Source organism: Sturnira hondurensis, unplaced genomic scaffold, assembly GCF_014824575.4.
Source record: "Sturnira hondurensis isolate 20B ecotype Veracruz unplaced genomic scaffold, ASM1482457v3 Scaffold0003166, whole genome shotgun sequence".
Lineage (NCBI taxonomy): Eukaryota > Metazoa > Chordata > Mammalia > Chiroptera > Phyllostomidae > Sturnira > Sturnira hondurensis.
The window spans coordinates 4,973,620-4,997,797 of NW_028075797.1; the positions used below are offsets into that span (position 1 = coordinate 4,973,620).

Consider the following 24,178-nt stretch of genomic DNA (forward strand, 5'->3'; position numbering starts at 1 on the left):
TAGCAATTTAATTAAGGTTGATATACCGTTTGTTCACATACATATGCACCATAGAAAAGTCTACTCTGTAATTACTTACACAGACCTGGTATTTCATTGATACTGATTGTGAACAAAAGCCATCTAAATAGCAAAATTCTACTACTTGTTGACAAGTTTGGATGATAAAGCTTTTCGTACTATATGTTTTAGTTTAAAATAATAAGATTTATCACTTCTTCCAAAGACTTAAAATTGAAAAGTTTGACACATTTCAGGTTCATGAACCATTTATTTCATAATTATCACTAACATCTCTTTAAAAGTCCTATATTATAAAAGCATGTGTTTCCTCTCCAAACAAATTTAATACAGCCGTTATCTGCTATAAGATATGAAAAAAATAAGTTGGTTATTTTCCTATTTAAAGCTTTGTCCTAATAAATTTTATTACAAATACAATCCATTTGCCCCATATGTTTAGAGAAGACAAAGTTCTCAGTATTTATAATGTTTATAAACTCTTAAGATTTCCTTTTCTGACAGTTAATGAGGTTTATAAATAAAAAATTTTCAATTATTTAATGCTAAACTACAAACAATTCAAAACTGCTTTTAGGTTAGTAAAATTGTATTAATGATAAAAGAAATACATATATTATTTTGAGACGTGAAGGATGAAAAAAATCTCATGTTAGGTGACAGCTACCACTATATTATAGTGTTTTAGAAGCAATGAAGACATACATTTTGAGCAGTTAGTTTAGTTAAGTGGCCAAATACTATAAATAATCAAGTGACATCAGGAGGAGACTTGTTATTAGACAGATAAAAAGCGAGTGATTAGAGAGAGCGAGGCAAAAGGTAAACCCAAGAAAAGCTATGCAGCAGGTAAAAAAAAAAAGGTGAAGTACCAAGATGTGTGGTTATGGGGAGAAAAAAAAACCTATGGGAAATGTGATGTATGTGTATTTTAAATATTCATTATAATGTTGTATATGCTGAAAGTATGTAATTTATAGAACTATATACATGTGTATAAATCAAATTATTTTTAGATGTATACACAATCAAGTGAGTAGAGGGACTTTACATTAGGGCAAATATAAACATAAAATAGTGTAATTTGTTGTTTTGTTTCAATATTTTTCCTTAGAATAGAATTACTTTGAGGGGAAAAAATTATAGGGGAATAGTATGCAACAATGTAAAAGGAAAAAATACGTACTTAACTATTAAATATGAACGATGATACTGTTAACAATTGTATTAGCTGAATTTTTAAATAATTCAGGATAAGCTGGCTCATCTGCATTCATGCATTATCTTTGAGGAAAAAACTAGGTTTAAAGAAACTGGTTATAAAGATTAGTTTAGCCCTGGATGGTATAGCTCAGTGGACTGAGTGCAGGTCTGCGAACCAGAGGATCACGGTTCGATTCCCAGTCAGGGCACATGCCTGGGTTGCAGGCCAATTCCCGGCAGGGGCCAGTTCCCAGTAGGGTATGCATGAGAAGCAACCATACATTGATGTTTCTCTCCCTCTCTCCTTCCCTTCCCCTCTAAAGATAAATAAATGAAATCTTAAAAAAAAAAAGAATGGATGAAATGCATACTTAGAAATGTGAGTGTGAGTTACAAGTGTTTTTATGACCAGAAGTAAAGTTTTGGAATCAAGGCTTTTCAATAACTAACCTTCAATTGTCACCTCAACTTCAGGGTCCTCACTTGTTTCTGAAGGGATATGCTGAGTAGAATCTTGAAAAAAATAAAATTCTAAAATGACATTCATTATAAAGCACTTTCTCTGTTCCAACATTTTATTGATCTGACACTCCAAAAGCAGCCTACTATAATGTTTTACTGGCATTTTATTTCATCTCATATTTACTAAAATAGCTAGCCCCTTTACTTAGAAGTAGGGATAAAAAAACAAAAAGGAGAAAACTTCTGGAAGACTATTAGATAATACCAAGTTACCCGCACTGATGGACTCAAAAAATTTCAATTTTTAGAGGAGTAACATTATAATAAAGTCACAGTTATTTTCCTACTATAACTAAAAAATGCTAAAATGAAAATAAAGGCTTTAGTTTTTCTTTCCTGTTTTTACTATTTCTCCTCTGCTATGAGAAATCCTAGGAGTGATTTAATTGTTAAATCAAACCACAGTTTTTTGCAGTGGATACCTTTAGGTTAGGACAGTGACTATAAGAAAATGCATAAGGACTATATTGCCTAATGTTATATGCAGTATTATTTTAAAAATTAAATATTTCATTAATATTTGTGTTACTGCACCAAACAAATATATGTACATCAGAATGTTAGTGCTAGAAGCTAGAAAGTATCCTTATCAACTCTCTTTGATTTTGAAAAGGTTGAGAGATTGATTTGCCAAAGACTGTTTACTGGTTAGTTAGTGAAGGAAGACCAGAACCCAGGTTTGATTGAACTCTATTAACACTGCGATAAAACAACAAAAATCTCCTAAAAAATAAAGTATGTGAAAGCCTAATATCTAATTACAGAATTGCAAACTGTCAAGTAATTCATAGTGCCTGATGAAACCTGTCCTGTGTATATTATATATTGGTATTTTGTTGCAAATACCATCTATTCAACATAGAAGATTTTGCTACATCAAAAATATTTAATTACCTCCACACACACAAAAAATTTCATGTACACTATCTTCTAAAAGAAATCGAAAATATTGTTTAAAATGAGTACTTTATTATTTCTGCAAGAAATGTATTCCAGTTAGAAATGTTACTTATAAAATTGAATTTGGAAAGATTAAGAGGACTTTTGGTCAAGATGGAGGCGCAGGTAGACTCACTATGCTTTCTTGTACAACTGAAAAAGGAGCAACAATTTACAAACAAAAAACAACCAGGAACTGACAGAAAACGAACCACATGGAAGTCAGACAACCAAGGAATTAAGGGAGAAACATTCATCCAGACCAGTACGAGGGGTGGAGATGGACAGTGAAGCAGAGAGGACTCGCGGCAAGGTGGCGGCTGGCGGACCTGGCCATCCCACATTCGTTCGCCGATAAACCTGAAGAAACTACTGGGGAGTGGGACGAACTGCGCAACCCAGGGTCCCACTGCTGGGAAATAAAGCCTCAAAATATAGATTGAAAACACCTGTGGGGGCTGAGACACTGGGAGAGACTCCCAGGCTCACAGGAGAGTTCATTGGAAAGACACACATGGTCTCAGGAAATACACAAGCCGACCCACATGAAAATCATTACCAGAAGGGCTCAGTTTGCTTGGGGAAGTGGTTAGGGACTGAAATCTGGCAGAGGGCGGAGCAAGAGCCATTGTTCCCTCTCTGACCCCTGTCCCACATACTGCGTCACAACCCATCAACATTGGTTATCCCACACCCCCCAACACCTAAGGCTATGCCCTTCACTATGTAACAGGCACATCAAGACTAAAAAAAAATGGCCCAAACTAAAGAACAGATCAAAGCTCCAGAAAAAATACAACTAAGTGACAAGGAGGTAGCCAACCTATTAGATGCACAGGTCAAAACGCTGGTTATCCGAATGCTCACAGAATTGGTTGCCAAGTTAAGATGAACAAATAAAAGGTACACTAAGTGAAATAAAGGGAAAATACATAGGGAACCAGTAGTGATGGGAAGGAAAGTGGGACTCAAATCAATGGTGTGGACCAGAAGGAAGAAAGAAACATCCAACCAGAAAAGAATGAAGAATCAAGAATTCGAAAAAGTACGTGGAGGCTTAGGAACCTCCAGGACATCTTTAAATGTTCCAACATCTGAACTATAGGGATACCAGAAGGAGAAAAGCAACAAGTGGGAAAGTTATTTGAACAAATAATAAAGGAGAACTTCCCCAGTCTGGGAAAGGAAATAGACTTCGAGGAAATCCAGGAAGCTCAGAGAGTCCTAAAGAAGATGGACCCAAAGAGGAACACAGCAAGGCACATCACAATTAGATTACCCGAGATGAAAGATAAGAAGAGAATCTTAGAAGCAGCAAGAGAAAAGGAAGCAGTTACCTACAAAGGAGTTCCCATCAGACTGTCAGCTGATTTATCAAAAGAGACCTTACAGGCTAGAAGGGGCTGGAAAGATGTATTTCAAGTCATGAAAGGCAAGGATCTACATCCAAGATTACTCTATCCAGCAAAGCTTTCATTTAGAATGGAAGGGCAGATACAGTGCTTCTCAGATAAGGTCGAGTTAAAGGAGTTCACTGTCACCAAACCTTTATTGTATGAAATGTTAAAGGGACTTATCTAAGAAAAAGAAGATAAAAAATATGAACAGTAAAATGACAGTAAACTCACAATTATTAACAACCACACCTAAAATAAAAACAAAAGCAAACTAAGCAAACCACTAGCATAGGAACAGAACCACAGAAATGAAGATCACATGGAATATTAGCAACACGGGAGTGGAGGAGGAGAGAGGGGGGAAAAGGTACAGAGAATAAGTAGCATAGATGGTAGATAGAAAATAGACAGCAAAGGGTAAGAATAGTATGGGATATATAGATGCAAAAGAACTTACATGTATGACCCATGGACATAAACTAAAGGGGGGTAATGAGGGTGGGGGAGGTGTGCAAGGCAGAGGGGAGTGAACAGGAAAAATGGGACAACTGTAATAGCATACATAATGAATAAAATACATTTAAAAAAGAAAGAAAAATTAAGAAGTCCTTCCACTCAGGGAGGGTAAAAGATCCAACTAATGATTTTTAAAAATAAAAAAAGCAAATATATGGAGTATAAAGTTACAGAACACACTTCATTTTTAACCTAGAAAAATACGGTGCCACACGACCACTCTATGAGAGAAATAATTCTAAAACAAGATTCAGTTACCTTACCAGTCATTTTCCTTGGGAACAATCTATAAAAACTTTTTGGAAACTATATAAACCACTTAGAAATAGGAAGCCATACTACATCCTAACAGTTTAACTCAAGATCCCAACAAGGTAAAAAGCTGTACCATAATTAAATATTCATTCAACCCTGAGAGTAAAGGAGGATGGATGATAAATAGAAAACATGGTTCACGGGGTAGTTGTGGGTATCAAATAAGCTAAGCACAGAGAAAATCCTTCCTTTATTAGTCTCCTGTAGAACATAGTATCCTACTATGACGCCATTAAATAGTATGTTTAAAATTGACGCCATTAAATAGTATGTTTAAAACTGAAAAGAGGCCCTGGCTGGTGTAGCTCAGTGGATTGAGCGTGGGGCCTGTGAACCAAAGGATTGCGGTTCGATTCCCAGTCAGGGCACATGCCTGGGTTGTATGCCAGTTCCCAGCAGGGGATGCATGAGAGGCAACTATACATTGATGTTTCTCTCTTTCTCTCCTTCCCTTCCCCTCTAAAGATAAATAAATAAAATCTTCAAAAAAAGAAAACCCAAACAAACAAAAAAACTGAATAGGAACCGAGCTAGTAATAATTATAATTCTAAATACTGAAGCCCTTTTTTCTTTAAAAAATGTTAATATGGCACAAGATGACCAGGAAAAAAAGGGGCAGCACTTTGCATCACGAAGAGTTTTACTTACCACTTAAGTTTTCATCTCCGTGTGCTTTATTACTCAGTATAGTTAAAGAGATATATTGCATCTTAGCACTAAAGAAAAACCCTGGTGGCTAAGAAGGTATACCAAAACAATCATCTTTTTATTTCCGAATAAGGGGTCGTAAGAATAGTATTCTCTATAATATAGAACACAAACATAATACAAATACAGCAAAATAAAAGTCCCTTGATTTCTAACCTTCTGCTGGTACTTCCATTTCTGCTCCTTCATTACCCTCTGAAGAATGATGGCTTCCTAAAAAGAAAATAAACCACATATAATAAACCAATAGAAACCTACACTGAAAGAAAAGAAACTAGGTACCAAGGCAAACCATTTAAAATATGTAATACAACATACACAAACTGAATCTTTAACTCAGCAATTATTTCAAACACTGTGATCTAATTCAGAAGACATTTAACACTTCTATTTGAAAACTCAAAACAATTATTTTAAGTAGGTTTGGGGATTTACTGTTAGTTACTATAACTATACAATATAGTTACTCACAGATGTTAGAATTCGAGAAATAGAACAATTAAGTTTCAATGTACCATGCTCATCTGCCAATGACTCACACACAAAAAACCACAAACCACAGTAAATTCTTTCTTTGCTCATAGGCTCTATTAAGTCTAGATAAACAAGTTCAGGTTTTGCTGTGACATGTTTCCTGCTTTCTATCTTTACTATGGTGGAAGCTATGGAAACTCAATCCCCATTATTTACTCAAAGCTGAACTTAAAGGAAATTTGTAAGTTAAAATTTAAGACACTACCTTTAGTCTCAAAAGCATTTTAATTCAGGTAATATTATCTGCCTGCTTCTAAAAACTGGAACATAAAGCAATGTATCAGGTTAGGCAGTCACAAGGTAAACAGGCTCATCCCACTAGCACGGAAGCTTCACTCATAAATAGGAAGAGAGTCAACTAAAACATCAGAGAGCCACTTAGAATTAAGTACCCAAACTGCCCCAAAATAGTCATCCTCTGCCCTTAAGTACATGAGCTGCTACCATGGAAAAGGATGAAAATCCCTGCCTTTGTGTATAAATATGTTACCTATGAGTAAAAAAATAAATCCCATGGGGGAAAAGGAAAAAGTCAATCACTTGCCCTCTGACAACTACTTTTCGAAACTGCAAACATACAACACTGAGACACAGGTTTTAAATATATTTTACCTTCATCAGTTTCAAAAGCTATCATTCTGTGTTCAGTGTTTTTGAATTGGAAACGTCATACTAAGGTCAAATATGTCTGGTTTTCGTTATCTAGCTTTATGATACCGTAATTATCTTCGGATTCTTTTCCACTTCGTACTATGAAAACTCACCCGAGCTCAAAACACTAGGCAAATCTATAAATCTAGATCAATGAGTTACTCTTCAACTTTTTCCAATATATTTTCTCAACGCTGAGACCCTTCCTTCTTTTTCAAAATTTCAACATTGGGATTTACGAAGTATTAGGTTCTTTGACTCTAATGTCGAAGAAAATAGAGTGAGTGAGGTCAAAGGAATGGGAGGTAATAGAGAAGAGACCAATCCTTAAATAAGGAAAGACTGTGTAAAGAATAATAACACTTAAGGTGGTGGTTCTACCCTCACAATTATTGCAAGAGTGCATATAAACAAAGATTCTTTGTCTCATTTTTGTTCTTTCAAAATCTGAAATAGCAATTACACTTACATTTAAAAAGTCAAGCTAACAAAAATAAATCTTATGTGCTCAAAGCCAGGATAGAGAGAAGCAAAAGCCATCACAAAGAGCTTACAATCATCAAGTTAGGGAACACTATAAAAATTTTCAAAAAAGTATTCAATTAATTAACTCAGGCATTTACAAGTGATCAATCTTTCAAAAAAAACTAAGTATCAACACGTCCTTATCTATAGTTACATTACTAACCATACAATAAAAACCTTACTTCTGACTATTCTGATATAAGGTATTTATAAATGTGTACTTTACCTTCAATATGAAAGTGTGTCATGTACCCATTTCGAGATTCATTACTAGATTCACAAAAGGGAAAATTGGTTTTGAAAAATTGTTGCTTGTGAAGTTCATTTATGTTTTTCAAAAAATAAAAAGGCCAATACATTTTTTCCTTTTCCATTTAGAAAAGTAATAATACGAATATAAATACTAAAACACAGTCTGTCCAATATAAAGAAACATTGAATAAAAACAGTATGTGGGAAAATGGAATGAAAAGTTATATATACCTTGCAAAGACTTTGAAAGGGGAAGTTTGTCATCAACATCATCAGTTTCAGAAGGGCCTGCTTTGGAATACAAAGATAACACTTCAAAAGCAATCCCAAAAATGTATTTTGGGTCACTTTAGTAAAGAAATTTGGGTGAAAGATATGGAATACTACAGCCTTTTCCTGAACAAAAAAAGGCAAAATTTTAAAAAAATGACTGACAAAATGAGTGGTATCAATTTACAGTCTCAGTGAATGAAAAAACTGAGCTCAGATAAATTCACATACAGACAGTCAAAAGAATTTTTAAAAATGACTAGACATGAAGTGAGCGGGAATGATATGTCTGAAACGGTGAATATGGGTTTTTTTTAAAACAACAGTAAAAGGTTCATAACAGCAAACTGCAACTTTTACATTGTACAGTGTATAAATGCAGGATTATTTTACAAGGTGTATTTTTGTTCCTTCCTTGACAAATATTTGCTTAATCTTCTGCATACTGAAGAAAAATGCAGAATCAAGTTCTTCTACCTTACTCGGGATCTCTAAAGTCATGTAATTGAGCTACCAGTAAGCTTGAATCTCCTTGGAAACAGAAACATGACAAACTAACAGTTAATTCAGAATCCCCCTTTCCTGCAGATTCATAAGCACTTTCAAATAATTTAAACATGGTTCTTTCCAATTATTAACATATAAAGTATTTGGGGTTAATTAAACCTTCACCAAGTGCTATACAGATTATGATAACACATTTGCATGTTATTATTCTACCACTTTAGTAATGAAACATTTAAAACAGAAAGTGTTTTCAATGGCTGCTTAACATGAAACACCTAGCATGAATATGAAATATACAAACTATCTCTGACTATTTATTTGGAGAATATCCTAAGACTCTTTGGTTTGCTAATGGTGAGGAATTTCACAGAGGCACAAAACCACACATTAGAAGCAAAAGACACATCACAGAGGAACACACTTTATAGAAAATACAAAGACTGTATTTGGAATCATAACTAAGAGCAAGGCACTGAATGAAAGAACCCTAAATTTAAATGTCAGATTCACGGCTTCCTAGTCATGTGATCTTGGGTAAAGACATACAGAAAAAAATTCATGACACCATATCTAAGGGTAGTAACTGATTCTAAATGTTGCTTCAACTGCTTTTTCACAAGGTTAGGCATATGGTATTTTCAGTATTGTTTTGTTCTGAATTCTTTCTCATGAGGTCCTTGTTACATCAAAGTATATTTCTTAGTCTTCTATTACACAAGATTTCTATTTTAAATAACCTTTTTATTACTAAGTTATACATTACATTATGTTCAGGGAATTTTTAAAGGCTATCTGTGAACAAGTATAAAGCCAATTTTGTAAAAAATCCATGATTTGTAAACAAATATTTATTTGCTAGGTATAGAGTTCTGGATATACTGTAGATTCAAATATTCTACTTATCATTTATAAGTATTCAATGACTGTGGATTTGTAAATATGTCATAACTATGTCCATTCTTTTACTTTTATTTTGAGGCTACGTTGTTAGGTATATAAAATTAATGACTGCCTTATCAACTTAGTAACTTATTAACTTATATTATGTAATCTTACTATTCATACCTATCTTTTCCTTTTTTGGCCTTAAATTAATATTGCTTTAATATTGCTTAACTTTAATTTCTTCTAGTATACTGTTACAGATCATTAAAATTTCAAATTATCTATGATATTTAATTTTAGCTACCTGTTTTAACAGCACACATTTGGATTTTATTCATATTTGACCCTCAGACTCAAAATGCTAGTAGTGTCTACCAATCACTGCGAACGTCCAACGTTACCAACACTCACATCTGAGTACCACTATCTCACAGGGAGACTGACATGTACGCAGAAATACGTACAAGCCTATTTGGGGATACCAGAGTTTTGGAAGAAAACATAAACGTGCTTATGTAGAAGAATGAACAAATGATCACAATAACTAGCACAATGACAGTATTAAATCTACATGTGACAAAATACATCCATCTTGAAGACATACTGAGTGATACACAAGAACACATACATAATAATAGATATAGTGTGATATCATTCATGTCGAGCTTAAAAACTGACAAAATACTATAGATAAAATATATGTGCACAGATACACACACACACCTCTGTGGGATTACATACAAGGTACAAGTATAAAACCCTTATCAGGAAGGACAGCCCTCATTTCAATAGAACGGTTAACTCAAGAGGAACAGGGAGAAAGTGGTCGTCTGGGAGAGCTCAAAGAAGGATGTCAATTACACATTTAACAGGTTATGTCCTGTGGGCAATGAGGGCGACAAAAGATTTTCAGTAAACCTGGGCAGATGTACAATTTGTGTGTAGATTTGAAACATTTCGCTTTAAAAAGGCATTTTAGAAATACAATACAGCAATGCAAAAAATGAAGTACACCAAAAGATAATGTCTCACAAATTCTGTTTTACAAAAGCAGCCTGAAACAAGAGACAACCTGCTGAAGGATTCGATTTACACGAAATACAAAACACACAAAACTAATCTGGGTTCTTACACGTCAGGACAAGGGTTGGTTGCCAGGAAAGTAGCCCAAGAGAAGGAGCTTCTATGACAATGACACCTAACAACAGACCTTCAGAACGCATGAAGCACAAGTGACAGAAATGAGAGGAGAAACAGACAAACCCACAGAGGCGACTGACATTTCTATCCTACTGTGATTTACAGAACAAGGAGACAGAAATATGAGAAAGGATCGAGCAGGTATGTACCACTTTATCAATCAACCTGAACAAAGTTAAATGAAATTACACAAAGAATGTTCTCTAAGCACAATAAAAATAAACTGAAAATCATTAACAGAAAGATACCCGAAATGTCCACAAGCTTTAATTTAGAGAAGTCAAAACTACATACTTCTATGTAAACCACAGGACAAAGAGGATACCACAAGAGAAATTAGAAAATATTTTGAACTGAATGAAAATACACATCAAAGTTCATGAGGCGTTGCTAAACTAATGCTTTGGGGGGTAGTTTATGGCATTAAATCCTTGCAACAGAAAAGATCTCAAATCAATGATTTAAGCTTCTATCTTAAGAAACAAATTAAAGCAAGCAGAAAACAAAGAAACATTAAGAGCAAAAACTGCAAAATAAAAGCTGGATCAGTGAGGAAAAGCATTTTTTGAGCAAACTATACATCTGGACCAGTGGTTCTGTTTTGGGAACAATACTGTTCCCCAGGGACATGGCAATGTCTGGACACATTTTTAATTCTCATAACTGCGAAGTTGCTACTGATACCTACCTAGCGGTTAGAGGTCACGGAGTTTACTGAACATCATACAACACATGGCATACAACAAATACCGACAGTAGTTAACTGTTTAATCTAAATGTCTATATTGCCAACCTTGCTAAACCTGAGCTAGACCAACCGAGAAAAATAATGAAAGGCACACATCAGAAAACTGAAAATGAGGAATCAGGATAAACCCCTACAAACATTAAAATTTAAAAAGCTTAAAGACAAAATACACAAACTCCTTAAAAACATACAATGTGCCAAATCAGTCAAGAATAAATACGTAAACCGAATAGTCCTATAACTATAAAAAGAAATTTAAAAGTTAACCAAGTATGGGTCTGGCCAGTGTGGCTCAGCTGGTTGGACTGTCCTCCTGGGGACCAAAAGGTCACAGGTTCAATTCCAGGTCAGGGCACATACCCGGGTTGTGGGTTAGGTCAGTGCACGCAAGAAGGCAGCTGATTGATACTGCGGTCTCCCTCCCTCCCTCTCCCCTCCTCTCTCTAAAAGCAATTTTAAAAATGTCCTTGGGTGAGGATGAAACAGAAAAATAAATAAATAAATAGAAATTAACCAACTAGGGTTTACCCCAGGAATACCTGGCTGATTCCACATTTCAAAATTAATGTCAATTATCATTTGAATATTTTAAACAAAAAAACCCTGTCATCACCTCAATAGCTGCAATAAAAACCTTTCACAAGCACCCAATCACCATAAAAACTCTTCACAAACCGACACAAAAACATATACCCACAGCTATCATCCTGAAAGATTTCTTCTAAAACTGTGCACAAGGTAGGATTATCTGCTCTCACTCCAACTCAACATAACACTAGATGATCCCAGCCAGTGCAACTAACACAAGGGAGGGTGGAAGAAAAAGAATAACAACGTCTATTTAGAAAAGCCAAAAGATTTTACCAAAAAGTTGCTAAAATAAGGGAACTTTAGCTAGGTCACAAGAGACAAAGTCAGACTTTAAAAAAATCTACTGTAGTTAGCAATAAATAATAGGAAGCTGAAATGTAAAAGAACAGTACCACTTATTAACACCATAAAACGTTAACTATTTAGATATAAATCTTAGAAAGTGTGTACAAGACCTCTGTACTGAAAACAACGCACTGATGAAAGAAATCAAGGAGGAGCTGAATAGCTCAGATATATATGCCATGCTCATGAATCACGGGGTTCCACATTAGGATATTTAACCCAACTTACTCTATAGATTCAGCATAGCTGTTGTTAAAATCCCCAACAATTTTTTAACCAATCAACAAGCTAATTTTTAAAATTTGTATAAAATGGTAAGAAGCTAAAATAGGCAAAATTTTGAAAACGAACAATTTTGAAGGACTCTTCCAATAGGATTTCAAGACAATGTAATTTTGGCAAAAGGACAGACACAGAGATCAATGTAACAGAATATACTCAGGAAACTGACAGAGATGTAAAGCTAATGCAATGGGAAAAGAACAGCCTTTTCAACAGAGGATGCTGGGAAAACTGGGTACTCACTATCTTGCACTCAGTACAAAACCTAGGTCTAAACTGATCACAGTCCTATTTGTAAAACTATAAAACTTTTTATGAGATAGAAAAAAAACATCTATGATGTTGGGTCAGACTAAGATTTCTTAGCATAAGAAATCTTACCATACTTAAGATTAAGTATGGTCAGACTAAGATTTCTTAGCATAAGAAATCTTACCATACTTAATCTTACCATACTTTCTTACCATACTTAAGCACAATCCATACAAGGAAAAAAACNGGGAAAAGAACAGCCTTTTCAACAGAGGATGCTGGGAAAACTGGGTACTCACTATCTTGCACTCAGTACAAAACCTAGGTCTAAACTGATCACAGTCCTATTTGTAAAACTATAAAACTTTTTATGAGATAGAAAAAAAACATCTATGATGTTGGGTCAGACTAAGATTTCTTAGCTACCATACTTAAGCACAATCCATACAAGGAAAAAAACCCCTAATTATGCAAATTACACCACAAAGGACTTTCACTCAGAATATACAAAGGAACTGTCAAAATTCAATTATTAAGAAAATATCCAAACTTCATGACTGTATCTCTCAGCTTGCTAGATGAAAACAAAACAAACAAAAAAACTAGTTGTCTAGCTCCCACCTTCTTCAACTGCATTTAAGATATTACCATTTCAGACAATCTTTCTCCTCTCATAATACCTGATTTCCAAATCTTATTATTCGGGCATCGTCTTAAAATCACACTCCTAATTTCTAAAGGAGAGCAGGAAAAAAACTTTTATAATCCTAGTTGACATAACAGAAATGTTAAAAAGACAATACTAAGAAGAAAGGACTTCCGGGCAAGATGGAGGTATAGGTGGAAACACTGTGCCTCCTCGCACAAATAAGTTTAAAAACAACAAAGTTTTAGAAACAAAAACACAACCAAAACACAGAAAATTGAACCATACAGAAGTCTGACAACAACGAACTATTCAGCAAAACTGATAAGAGGGGCGGAGTCAGTGGCAGAGCAGGAAAGATCCTTAGGTCTGACCAACCCAAGAGCGTAGGAGGCAGCGGCGGCTGGTGGACCCCAAGCGCAGCATGGCAACCAACGGATCCAGTGAGGGCACATGGCGGCTGGCTGACCACGGTCTCACATTTGCGCGCAGATAAACCAAGCGAAGGAGTGAGCAGTGAGACAGACCGCTCAGGCTAGGGTCCCAGCAACGGGAATTAGAGCCTGAAAGCACCAATTGGAAAGACTTTCGGGGTCAAGGTGCTGGAAGAGGCTCCCAGGTTCATAGAGAGTTCCTTGGAGAGACCCACAGGGTCCTGGAGAGTACACCGGCCCACACACCCGGGAACCAGCACCAGAGGGACCTAATTTACTTGTGGGAAGCTGCAGAGGGAACAGAAATCTGAGAGAGCAGAGTGGAGCAAAGCGCCATTTTTTTCCCTCTCTGACCCCGCCCCCTGTACAGCGTCACAACCCAGTGACTGGATCGCCCTACCCTGGTGAGCACCTAAGGCTCTGCCCCTCATACATAACAAGTGCGAACAGACCAAAACATGGCTCAAGAACAGCTCAAAGCCCCAGAGCCTATATAAGCGACCATGCAATAGCCAACTTTTTAAAAATTTTTATTTATTTATTTATTTATATTTAGAGGGGAAGGAGAGAGGGAGAGAAACATCAATGTATGGTTGCCTTTCGTGCATCCCCTGCTGGTACTTGGCCTGCAAGGAACCGGGCTGCAACCCAGGCATGTGCCCTGACTGGGAATCGAACCGCGATCCTCTGGTTCACCGGCCTGCGCTCAATCCACTGAGCTACACCAGCCAGGGCGAAATAGCCAACTTTTCAGATGCACAGTTCAAAACACTGGTGATCAGGATGCTCACAGAATTGGTTAATTTTAGTCACAAATTACAGGAACAAAGGAAGGCTAAACTAACTGAAATGAAGGGAAATGCACAGGAAACCAAAAGTGATGGAAAGGAAACTGAGACTCAAATCAAGGGAGTGGAACAGAAAGAAGGAAAAAATGATGAAACTGAAAAGAATAAAGAAACAAGAATTCAAAAAAATGAGGAGAGGCTTAGAAACCTCCAGGACATCTTTAAATGTCCCAACGTCCGAATTATAAGGGTATCAGAAGGGGAAAAGAAACAGCCACGAGTGGAAACCTTATTTGAACAAATAATAAAGGAGAACTTTCCCAGTCTGGCAAAGGAAATAGACTTCCAGGAAATCCAGGAAGCTCAGAGAGTCCCAAAGAAGTTGGACCCAAGGAGGAACACACCAAGGCACATCATAATTACATTAGCCAAGATGAAAATGGAGGAGAGAATCCTAGAAGCAGCAAGAGATAAGGGGACAGTCACCTACAAAGGAGTGCCCATCAGATTGTCAGCTGATTTCTCAAAAGAGACCTTACAGGCAAGAAGGGGCTGGAAAGAAGTATTCCAAGTCATGAAATCCAAAGACCTACAGCCAAGATTGCTCCATCCAGCAAAGCTTTCATTTAGAATGGAAGGGCAGATAAAGTGCTTCTCAGATAAGGTCAAATTCAAGGAGTTCATCATCACCAAGCCCTTACTATATGAAATGTTAAAGGGACTTATCTAAGAAAAAGAAGATAAAAAATATGAACAGTGAAAGGACAACAAACTCACAGGTATTAACAACCACACTTAAAACAAAAGCAAACTAAGAGGACAGCTAGATTGGGAGTACAACCATAGAAATGAAGAACACATGGAGGGTTAGCAACAGGGGAGTGGGAGGAGGAGAAGCGGGGAGAAGGTACGGAGAATAAGTAGCATAGGCAGTGGGTAGAAAATAGACAGGGGGAGGGCAAGAATAGTATGGGAAATACAGAATCTAAAGAATTTGTGACACATGGACATCAACTAAAAGGGGGGGAATGATGGGGGAGGGGTGTGCAGGATGGAGGGGAATGAAGGGAGGGAATAGGACAACTGTAATGGCATAATCAATAAAATATAATATTTTAAAAAAGAAGAAAGATAAACTTATTATTTAAAAAACTAAACAATCTGTTTAAAAAAGAATGTGAAACAGTATTTAATAAATTTATGCATGTTTTTAAGGTACTAACAACTGCTATGAAATTGTAAATACCTTCCAAAATTTTAACTTTTTAATTAAAAACCTTCCATTTCTCTCAAGCTTTTGGCCATGCAATTCCTAATCTCACAAGCAATAAAATGTTCCAAAACTGACAGATAAAAATCATGAAATTCCCCATAACACAGTTTAACATATGGATACAAGTATTCATTCCCATCATTACAAACCAGAATAAATTAATTCACAACACTTTCATAATATTCTAGAAGTGATAATGGCTTAGCTCTTTAAATGAACTAATCCTACTGTGCAAATGCATATTAAAACCAAAATGAGGTATCGTAAGATATTCAATAAGATGACTACACAGAATTAAGACTGACCACATAAGTTTTGACGAGGATGTGAAGCAACTTGAACTAGCATACACTGCTGAAGAAAATGTAAAACAGTAGACTCATGCACTGTGAAAAGCAGTTTGGCAGTTTCTTAAAAAGGTGAATACCTACCATATATGTCCCAGCTATTCCATTTCTAGGAATCTACTCAAGAGAAAGGAAGGCATATTTCCACACAAGAATTTGCACACAAAAGTTGACGGCAGCTTTATTTCCTAACAGCCCAAACTGGAAACAACTAAATGTCCATCAATAACCAAAGGGACAAACAAATGGCAGTATGGCCATACAACAGAATAATACCGAGAAATGAAATGAAACTAGCTACTGGTATATGGAACACCATGGTTGGACCACAAAGCAACTGTATGGAATGAAAGAATTCACAAGCACACCATCCTCCACGAATAACAGTACATACTTGGTGATGATTCCATTTATATAAATTTCTAAAAAATAGGAACTAAGCTATAATGATAGAAAACACATCATTGCTTGGGGAGAGCAGTGAATTGACAAAGGGAAACAAGGAAACTTGGAGGTAATGGACATTTCCTTATCTTGATTGAAGTGAAGATGGTTTGATAGTGATGGGCATATACAAGAAAACTAATCTGATTTTATTCTTTACATGTTTTGATGTAATTTACACATGCAAAAAAATGAAACTTACTATTAAATCTAGAAATGAGAAAACATTAAATCTATTAAATCTATTAAATGAGAAAACATTCTTCTAAACTAAAATCCATTAAGGCTTAAAAGCAAAACTCATTGTGAAATTATAAACTTTAATTTTTCCTCATAATCAAGCAAAAAGACACGTAACAAAAAGTAGCTAAAACTTATTACTTCTTACCTTTTACAGATTTTTAAGATAATGATAATGTTTACACAGTTGTTTTTATTGCACAAATAGAACTATTAAGTTTCAACGCCCCAGCTCAACAGTTCAGTTGGTCAGAGCATCCGCCCAATCCACCTAGGTTGTGGGTTTGATCCCCAGTCAGAGCACATACAAGAATCAACCAACAAAAGCATACATAAGGGGAACAACACACCAATGTTCCTCTTGCCCACTCCCTAAAATTAATTTTTAAGAAAAAATTTTAAAAAGAACTATTAAAGCTTCAGAAGATCATTCATGCCTTGCAAATATCAGAAACTGGAGTTGAACTCTAGCTTGTGCCACTTTTACGGTACCTTTCAAGAATAATAATGGCTTTTCTATGTTTCTCCTGTAATTCAGTTTATTGTACTGCATAATTTTTTAAATCTATTTTACTCTAGTATATATTACAGGCTCGCATGCCAATCAAGGAACAACATAAAAGAAGTATTTAAAGAACTCAGGAAATTGATAAATTTAAATTTTCACCAGTGATAACCTTTGGAAAGAAAAACTGTATTAGATAGGATTACCTTGAACATTATATTGATAGTAATCAGGATCTTCTGATTCTTCCTTCACTGTCACAGCTGCCATTTCCAAGGAAATACCTGTAAAAGTGAATGAAATCATACGATTATACTTCAGCACGTTCAGTTAAGTGGTACAGGGAAGCCTCTCCTGCCCCCTCACAATGCAGGGTAACGCATAGTTTACAGACTCTGGGAGGACAAAGGGCGCTAGGCAGCAGGGTTGGAGGTAGCAGGGCTGGTGGGGGAAATGACCTAAAATCCACCCTATACTAAGTGTTAACTACTATGAATGTTCTGGGATTTTTTGCTGCTCGTTTTTTCTCTGCCAGTTCTTATCTTTGAAATGAAAGACAATTAGTCATACTCTGTATTCACTCACTATTAAAAATACTTTTACCGGCCACTGAAAATTACGTGTGAGTATTGGTTTTAATGACTCAATATTTCAGAGTAAAGACAGTGTAATTTTTACCCATTTTAATAATGAGATACAGTGATTTTTTTCCTCCTAAAAATTCCTTTGTTAACAAGAGTACAAAAAGCACACTTTTCCATATAATCTTATGCCCACGATCAGAGGGTTGATAACCTGAAGTGCACTTTTGTAGCCAGATATAAAAGCAATCATGTCACGTAATTCCACATACAGAAAGGTCAAAATTAGGGAAAAGAAATCTTTGTTATTAAAACTGAAATAATGGCAAGTATACCTCAACAAAAGTGAAGAAACAATAAAATAAAACACGGAACTCTGGTGAAAAAATAAGCGAGTGGCTGGCTTTGGGAGAAGAGGAATGAGAAGGGGACATGAGCGACAGGAGAGGAACTTCTTGGCGTGTCACTACTGTTCAGTACCCTGATGTGAGTGTTAGGTCACAGAGGTGTGATTACTTTTTATCCATATTTTACATGATATCTCAATTAAAAGTTTTAAGAAACATTCTTAACAAATTCTTTAATAAATTCTTATTAATGATATATTCCTCATATACAGGGTGGGGCAAAAGCAGGTATACATTTGTACATGTGGAAACTAATACAATAATTAGTAAATAGTAACACAAGAATAAAGGTGTATTCACAAGTATAAACCTACTTTTGCCCCGCTCTGTATTGTTAGAAAATAGGGTGAAGCCCCAGCCAGGTGACTCACTTGGCTACAGTGTCATCTGCTACACTATAAGGTTGCGGGTTCAAGAACTAGTCAGGTCACATACCCAAGTTGCAGGGTTATGGGTTCAACTGCCAATCAGGGTGAGTGCAGGAAGTAACCAATCGATGTTTCTCTTTCTCTCTCCCTCCCTTCCTCTCTCAAATCAATAAACATGCCCCCCCTTCCTCTCTCTCTCTCTCTCTCTAGCAAAAACAATAAACATATGCTCAGGTAAGAATTTTCTTAAAGGGTGAAACAGGTAAAGGGATTAAAAAGTACAAATGGGTAGTTACTAAACGGTCACAAGGATGTAAAGTACAGCATAGAGAACATAGTCCATACTGTTAATAACTAGATACGGTATTGGGAGTGTACTAGACTTATTTATAGGGGAAATCATGTCATTAGTTATATAAGTGTCCAACCACTGAGTTATATACCTGAAACTAATCTAATGTTGAATGTCAACAGTAACTGAAAAAGAAATTTTAATAACGAAAAAAATAAATGAACATCCTTTGCTGAGCAGTTGAATGAGGTTACACCATAGGAGCTGTAAAAAAACAAAACAAAACTGTTTTCCTCATACGATTGCAGGAGTAAGTAATACTCTAAGAGAGCAAGAATCAAGAAATAAACAACAAGGTGGTGAAATCTGAACAGTCTAATTAATCACTCAAAACAAAACAGATGTCGGTACACATTTCAGACTAGGATACTCAACCATAATCATACTAGTCGTGTTATGAAGTTAATACTGCATTGGTGTCATGTGATTTGAGAAGTTCTGCAAAGCATATTTTCAACTAAACAAAATAGCTTTCACCCTGGCTGGTATGGCTCAGTGGACTGAGCGCCAGCCTGCAAACTGAAAGGTCGCTGGTTCCCTTCCCAGTCAGGGAACATGCCTGGGTTGTAGGCCAGGTCCCCAGTTGGGGGCGTGCAAGAAGCAACCAATCAATGTTTGTCTCCCTCTCTTTTTCCTTCCCTTCCCCTCTTAAGAATAAATAAAATCTTAAAACAAAAGAAATAGCTTTCAAAGAGAGAGTTAGCTTGATATGCTGAAGGACATTTATCCCTAAAGCACCCAGCAAAGAAGGGGCTACTCTGTGGGCTGCCAATGGGGAAACTGCCAGAGCATGGTCAGGGACAATGTCTGCAGCCCTGGCATTCCGTGGGCTGCCTCTTCAGGACATCTGGTTTGTCAGGAAGAGTTGACAGAAAATCGGAACAAAAAAGGCAGATCCACGGGGGACTCAGACCCTTCAGGACTAAAGGTCTGGGTCACCTCACCCAGCTGAAGATCTTTACCAGCTAAAGGCCTGGCTAATAGCAAGTGAAACACAATAAAATGGGTAACAGTTAAGGAAGGTATAAATTCTTGTCACAAGTAGCAGAAACATGGACACTGTGTATAGTTTATTCCTTCTTATGAGTATGTTTCTGTGAATATTATGCATCTGGATATACTAACTGTTCTCCCTTATCCTTCTTCACATTACTGCTTTACAGAAGTATTGTTGGCATTTCCTTTACCGTTCAGCCATTAGATAAGAGAAGAGTCAAATGGGTTAGGAGTGAATCTGAAGAGGAATTAATACAGCTCACGACTGGACAGTAAACCAGTCCTCCCAAGATGAATACCATGACTGTTGGAGCACCGCACCGCACTTCGGGGAGAGGGCGAAGATGAATTATTTTGTAAAAAGGAAAACTGCATCCAATTAGATGGGAACAGTCCTTTGTTATACGGAAGTTAAACGGTGTGGAAAAGGGGGTGTGTGAATGTTGAGTAGTGAAAGGGTAGCCTGCGCAGACATCAGGCAGTTGCCCCAGTTCCAGACCGACCCTCTGAGACTCTGCTGAAGCAAACCAACTGGCTCCTTGCGAGTGTCTGCCACAAAGGAACACAGTGCCGAGACCAGAGGAGAGAAAAGAAAAGGGACCTGCACCTTTCTCTTACCTTCTTGTCAAGACTCATTCACTGCTTGGTATACAATTTCAACCTACTGAAAGCAGACCCTCCCCATAGGTGGACCCACTTACAATTTTTCCAACACTCCCAGGACAACTTTCAACATATCCCCTAGTACATCAACCAGAACTATATCAATACTCAATAATCCCCCAACTCAGAAGTCACAATTAAGAGTTTAAGGGGTAGCACCAATTCCTTCTTACTTACATCATACTTTAGCATACTCCTCCTTTTATAAATAACTATAACTTGTTAATCTTTACATTAAAATTTTCTCCATTCAGCCCTGGCTGGTGTGGCTCAGTGGATTAAGAGCAGGCCTCTGAACCAAAAGATTGCTGATTCGTTTCCCAGTCAGGGCACATGCCTGGGTTGTGGGCCAGGTCCCCAGTGGGGGGCACATGAGAGGCAACCACACCTTGATGTTTCTCTCCCTCTTTCTCCCTCCCTTCCCCTCTCTCTAAAAATAAAAAATGAATGAAATATTTTTTTAAAAAGCATTCAAATAATTATTAAATTTTTTTCAAGTGCTTTTAATCCAAGTTATTATTTTATCCGGAATTTTCAACACTTACTGAAGTAAAAGTCAGGTTATGAATGTTTGATTTAAAGTAGGTGTCTAGTTGATTCTCTTTGAGTTCTATAAATATAATATCACCTTTAAAAGTTAATGGTGCCCTCTACTTTCTACTTACTTACACTTCATATTTGTATTGGTTTGTGCATCTACAGCACTGGTAAGAAAACTGGTAAAAATGTGCTTCTTTCTTATAAGGAGTGCTTCTAGTAGTTCACTATTTAATATAATGATGAGGTGGCATTTACAATGAGATATAATAGTCCAACCAATCATGTTAAGAATTTATGCTGCCTTTCCATAATCTGCCCAGATGATATATTATTTCCATTAGTTCAATACCATAAGAAAGTGAATTAAGAGATTTTCTAAAATTATCCCTGTATTCCTAGATGAACCCTAAATCTGAAATTCACTGCATCTAAGATGATTTTTTAACTCATTTCAGGGCACAGCAAAAGCCCCAAAAACACACACTCTACAACAGCAAGAATTCAGATACAAACAATGATCAACTAGCTTCCATCTTCTGCGAGAGGTCAAACCAAACATATGTCACTACTTTGCAAGGCCATGAAAATGCGTTTTACATACTGGAAATGTCTGCACCCAGCCTATAGCCTATGTTCAGGTTACGTATCTTAATTATTTCTTTGATAAGAAAATACTGTAGCCCTGGCTGGTGTGGATTGAGTGCCAGCCTGCCAAGCAAAGGGTTGCCAGTTTGATTCACTGTCAGGGCACATGCCTGGGTTGCGGGCCAGGTCCCCAGATGGAGGCATGAGAGAGGCAACGGATTGATGTTTCTCTCCCTCTCTTTCTCCTTCCCTTTCCTTCTCTGTCAAAATACATAAATTCTTTCAAAAACAGAAAATACTGTAATATCCATTTTTCTTTGCCATCACAGAGGCTATGATAAAACATATACAATGAGCCTTTTAAAGATACACATTACTTTTAAAAGATGAAGTTCCTTTCATTCTGAGTTTTATCATAGAATCACAATTACAAAAGAAATTGTAACGTAATTGTAATCAAGTTATGAAGAGCTGTGTCTTCTTTAAATAAGTAAAAACACTCGTGTCCATAGAAATGGAACGTGGCAAGCAACCAAACATTAAGTAAAGTTTCCAGATCATACTCAGATCTGACGGAACCTGAACAGTAAAAATAACTGTAACTATATAGTAGAAGTGGAAAAAGGAAAAGTACTGAAGTAAATGGTCCAGCCCAGACCAGTGGAGCTCAGTTGGTTGGCCATCGTCTGGCAAAGCAAAGGGTCGCCCGCTCAATGCGAGGTCAGGACACATGCCCATGGTTGAGACAGTTGATACATGTTTCCCTCTCTTTCTCACTCCCTTCCCCTTTCTCTAAAAAAGTAAATAAATCAAATATTTAAAAAAAAACAGAAAAGAAAGTAAATAGTATAATAATGATATCCTTGCCCTGACCAGGGTGGCTCAGTTGGTTAGAACATCAACCCGAACACCAAAGGGTTGAAGATTCAATTCCCAATCAGAGCGCAAACAGGAGGCAACCAATCAATGTTTCTCTCTAACCCTGCCCTCCTCTCTAAAATCAATAAACATTAAAAACATAATAATGATATCCTCATTTTCTGTATGTTGACAGGAAACAAAACCAAATTTTTAAACTACATAAAATACAATGTGGTACAATGTGGTACTGGGATAAAAATAAACGTTCGAGTTCAAGGCCATAGAAATGAAAGTAAATTGGGCCACCTGACTTCTGACAACGGTGCTAAGGCAATCTAATGAAGAAAGGATATCTTTCCCATAAACGGCGCTGGGACAACAGTAGACCCGCATACAAAATGATGAATTTAGACTCTTACTCAACCACATGTACAAAAATTCATTTCAAATGGATCTTAGGCCTAAACATAATAGCAACAAATATAAAATTCCAGAAGGAAACATAACTGTAAAAATCTTTATGACTTAGGGGGGTAAAGTTTTTCTAATATAATACCAGAAGCATAAGCAATTTAAAAAAATGGAAAACTGGGTTGGATACAAATAAAACATTTTAGGCTTGAAAAAAAATTTTAAAAGTGAAGGAAAAAACCCTGACCACTGTGGCTCAGTGGGTTAAGTATCATTCCACAAAGTGAAAGTTCACAAGTTCAAATCCTAGTCAAAGTACCTGCCTGGGCTGAGGGTTCAGTCCTCACTCAGGGCACATATGAGAGGCAACCGATCAATGTTTGTCTCTAGCATTAATATTCTTTTTCCCTCCCTTCCCCTTACTCTAAAAATAAATAAATAAAATATTTTAAAAAAAGTATGGGGGATATAAGGGGACTAAATGGTAAGGGAGAAAATGCAATAAAAAATAAACAAAGTTTTAAATGAAGCAACAAAAGCCACGGACTAGAATATATGTATGAAACCTTATCTCTGATGATAGACCTATAGACAGAATATATAAGGAGCTCATATAACAACAACAACAAAAAAGCAAGAACACAAACAATTCACTTTAAAATAAGGCAAAATATTTTAAAATACACTTTTTACAAAAGATTTTATTTCTTTTTAGAAAGATGCAAAGGGAGGGAGAAAGAGGGAGAGGACTGTTGATTCGTAAGATACACCAACTGGTTGCTGCTCCCATGCCCAAAGCGAGGGACCTGGCCTGGAATCGAACCAGCAACCTTTCAGTTCCCAGGCCAGCACTCAATCCACTGGGCCACACCAGCTAGGGCTAAACAGACATTTCATCAAATGTGATATATGAATGGCTAATAAGCATATGAAAACACACTCAAAATCATTAGGAAAATGAAATTATAACCACTGTCATTTTACTGCACACAGTAAAAACATCAATGATGGCCAGCTGTCGGGGGAGAAAAATGAAAAGGCAGAGCACAGAAAACTTTTAGGACAGTGAAACT

At 36.5% G+C, this 24,178-nt stretch overlaps 1 protein-coding gene across 1 annotated transcript in view; it reads right to left on the reverse strand.

The window, feature by feature from the left end:
- Positions 1-24,178, reverse strand: part of GTF2I (general transcription factor IIi) — a 132,243-nt gene that overhangs the window by 55,834 nt on the left and 52,231 nt on the right. The window contains exons 9-12 of the mRNA XM_037041743.1: positions 17,548-17,625; positions 7,816-7,875; positions 5,779-5,835; positions 1,675-1,737 (exon numbers count right to left, since the gene is read on the reverse strand). Coding sequence (XP_036897638.1) covers positions 1,675-1,737; positions 5,779-5,835; positions 7,816-7,875; positions 17,548-17,625 — 258 coding nt within the window. The remainder of the gene's footprint in view (positions 1-1,674; positions 1,738-5,778; positions 5,836-7,815; positions 7,876-17,547; positions 17,626-24,178) is intronic.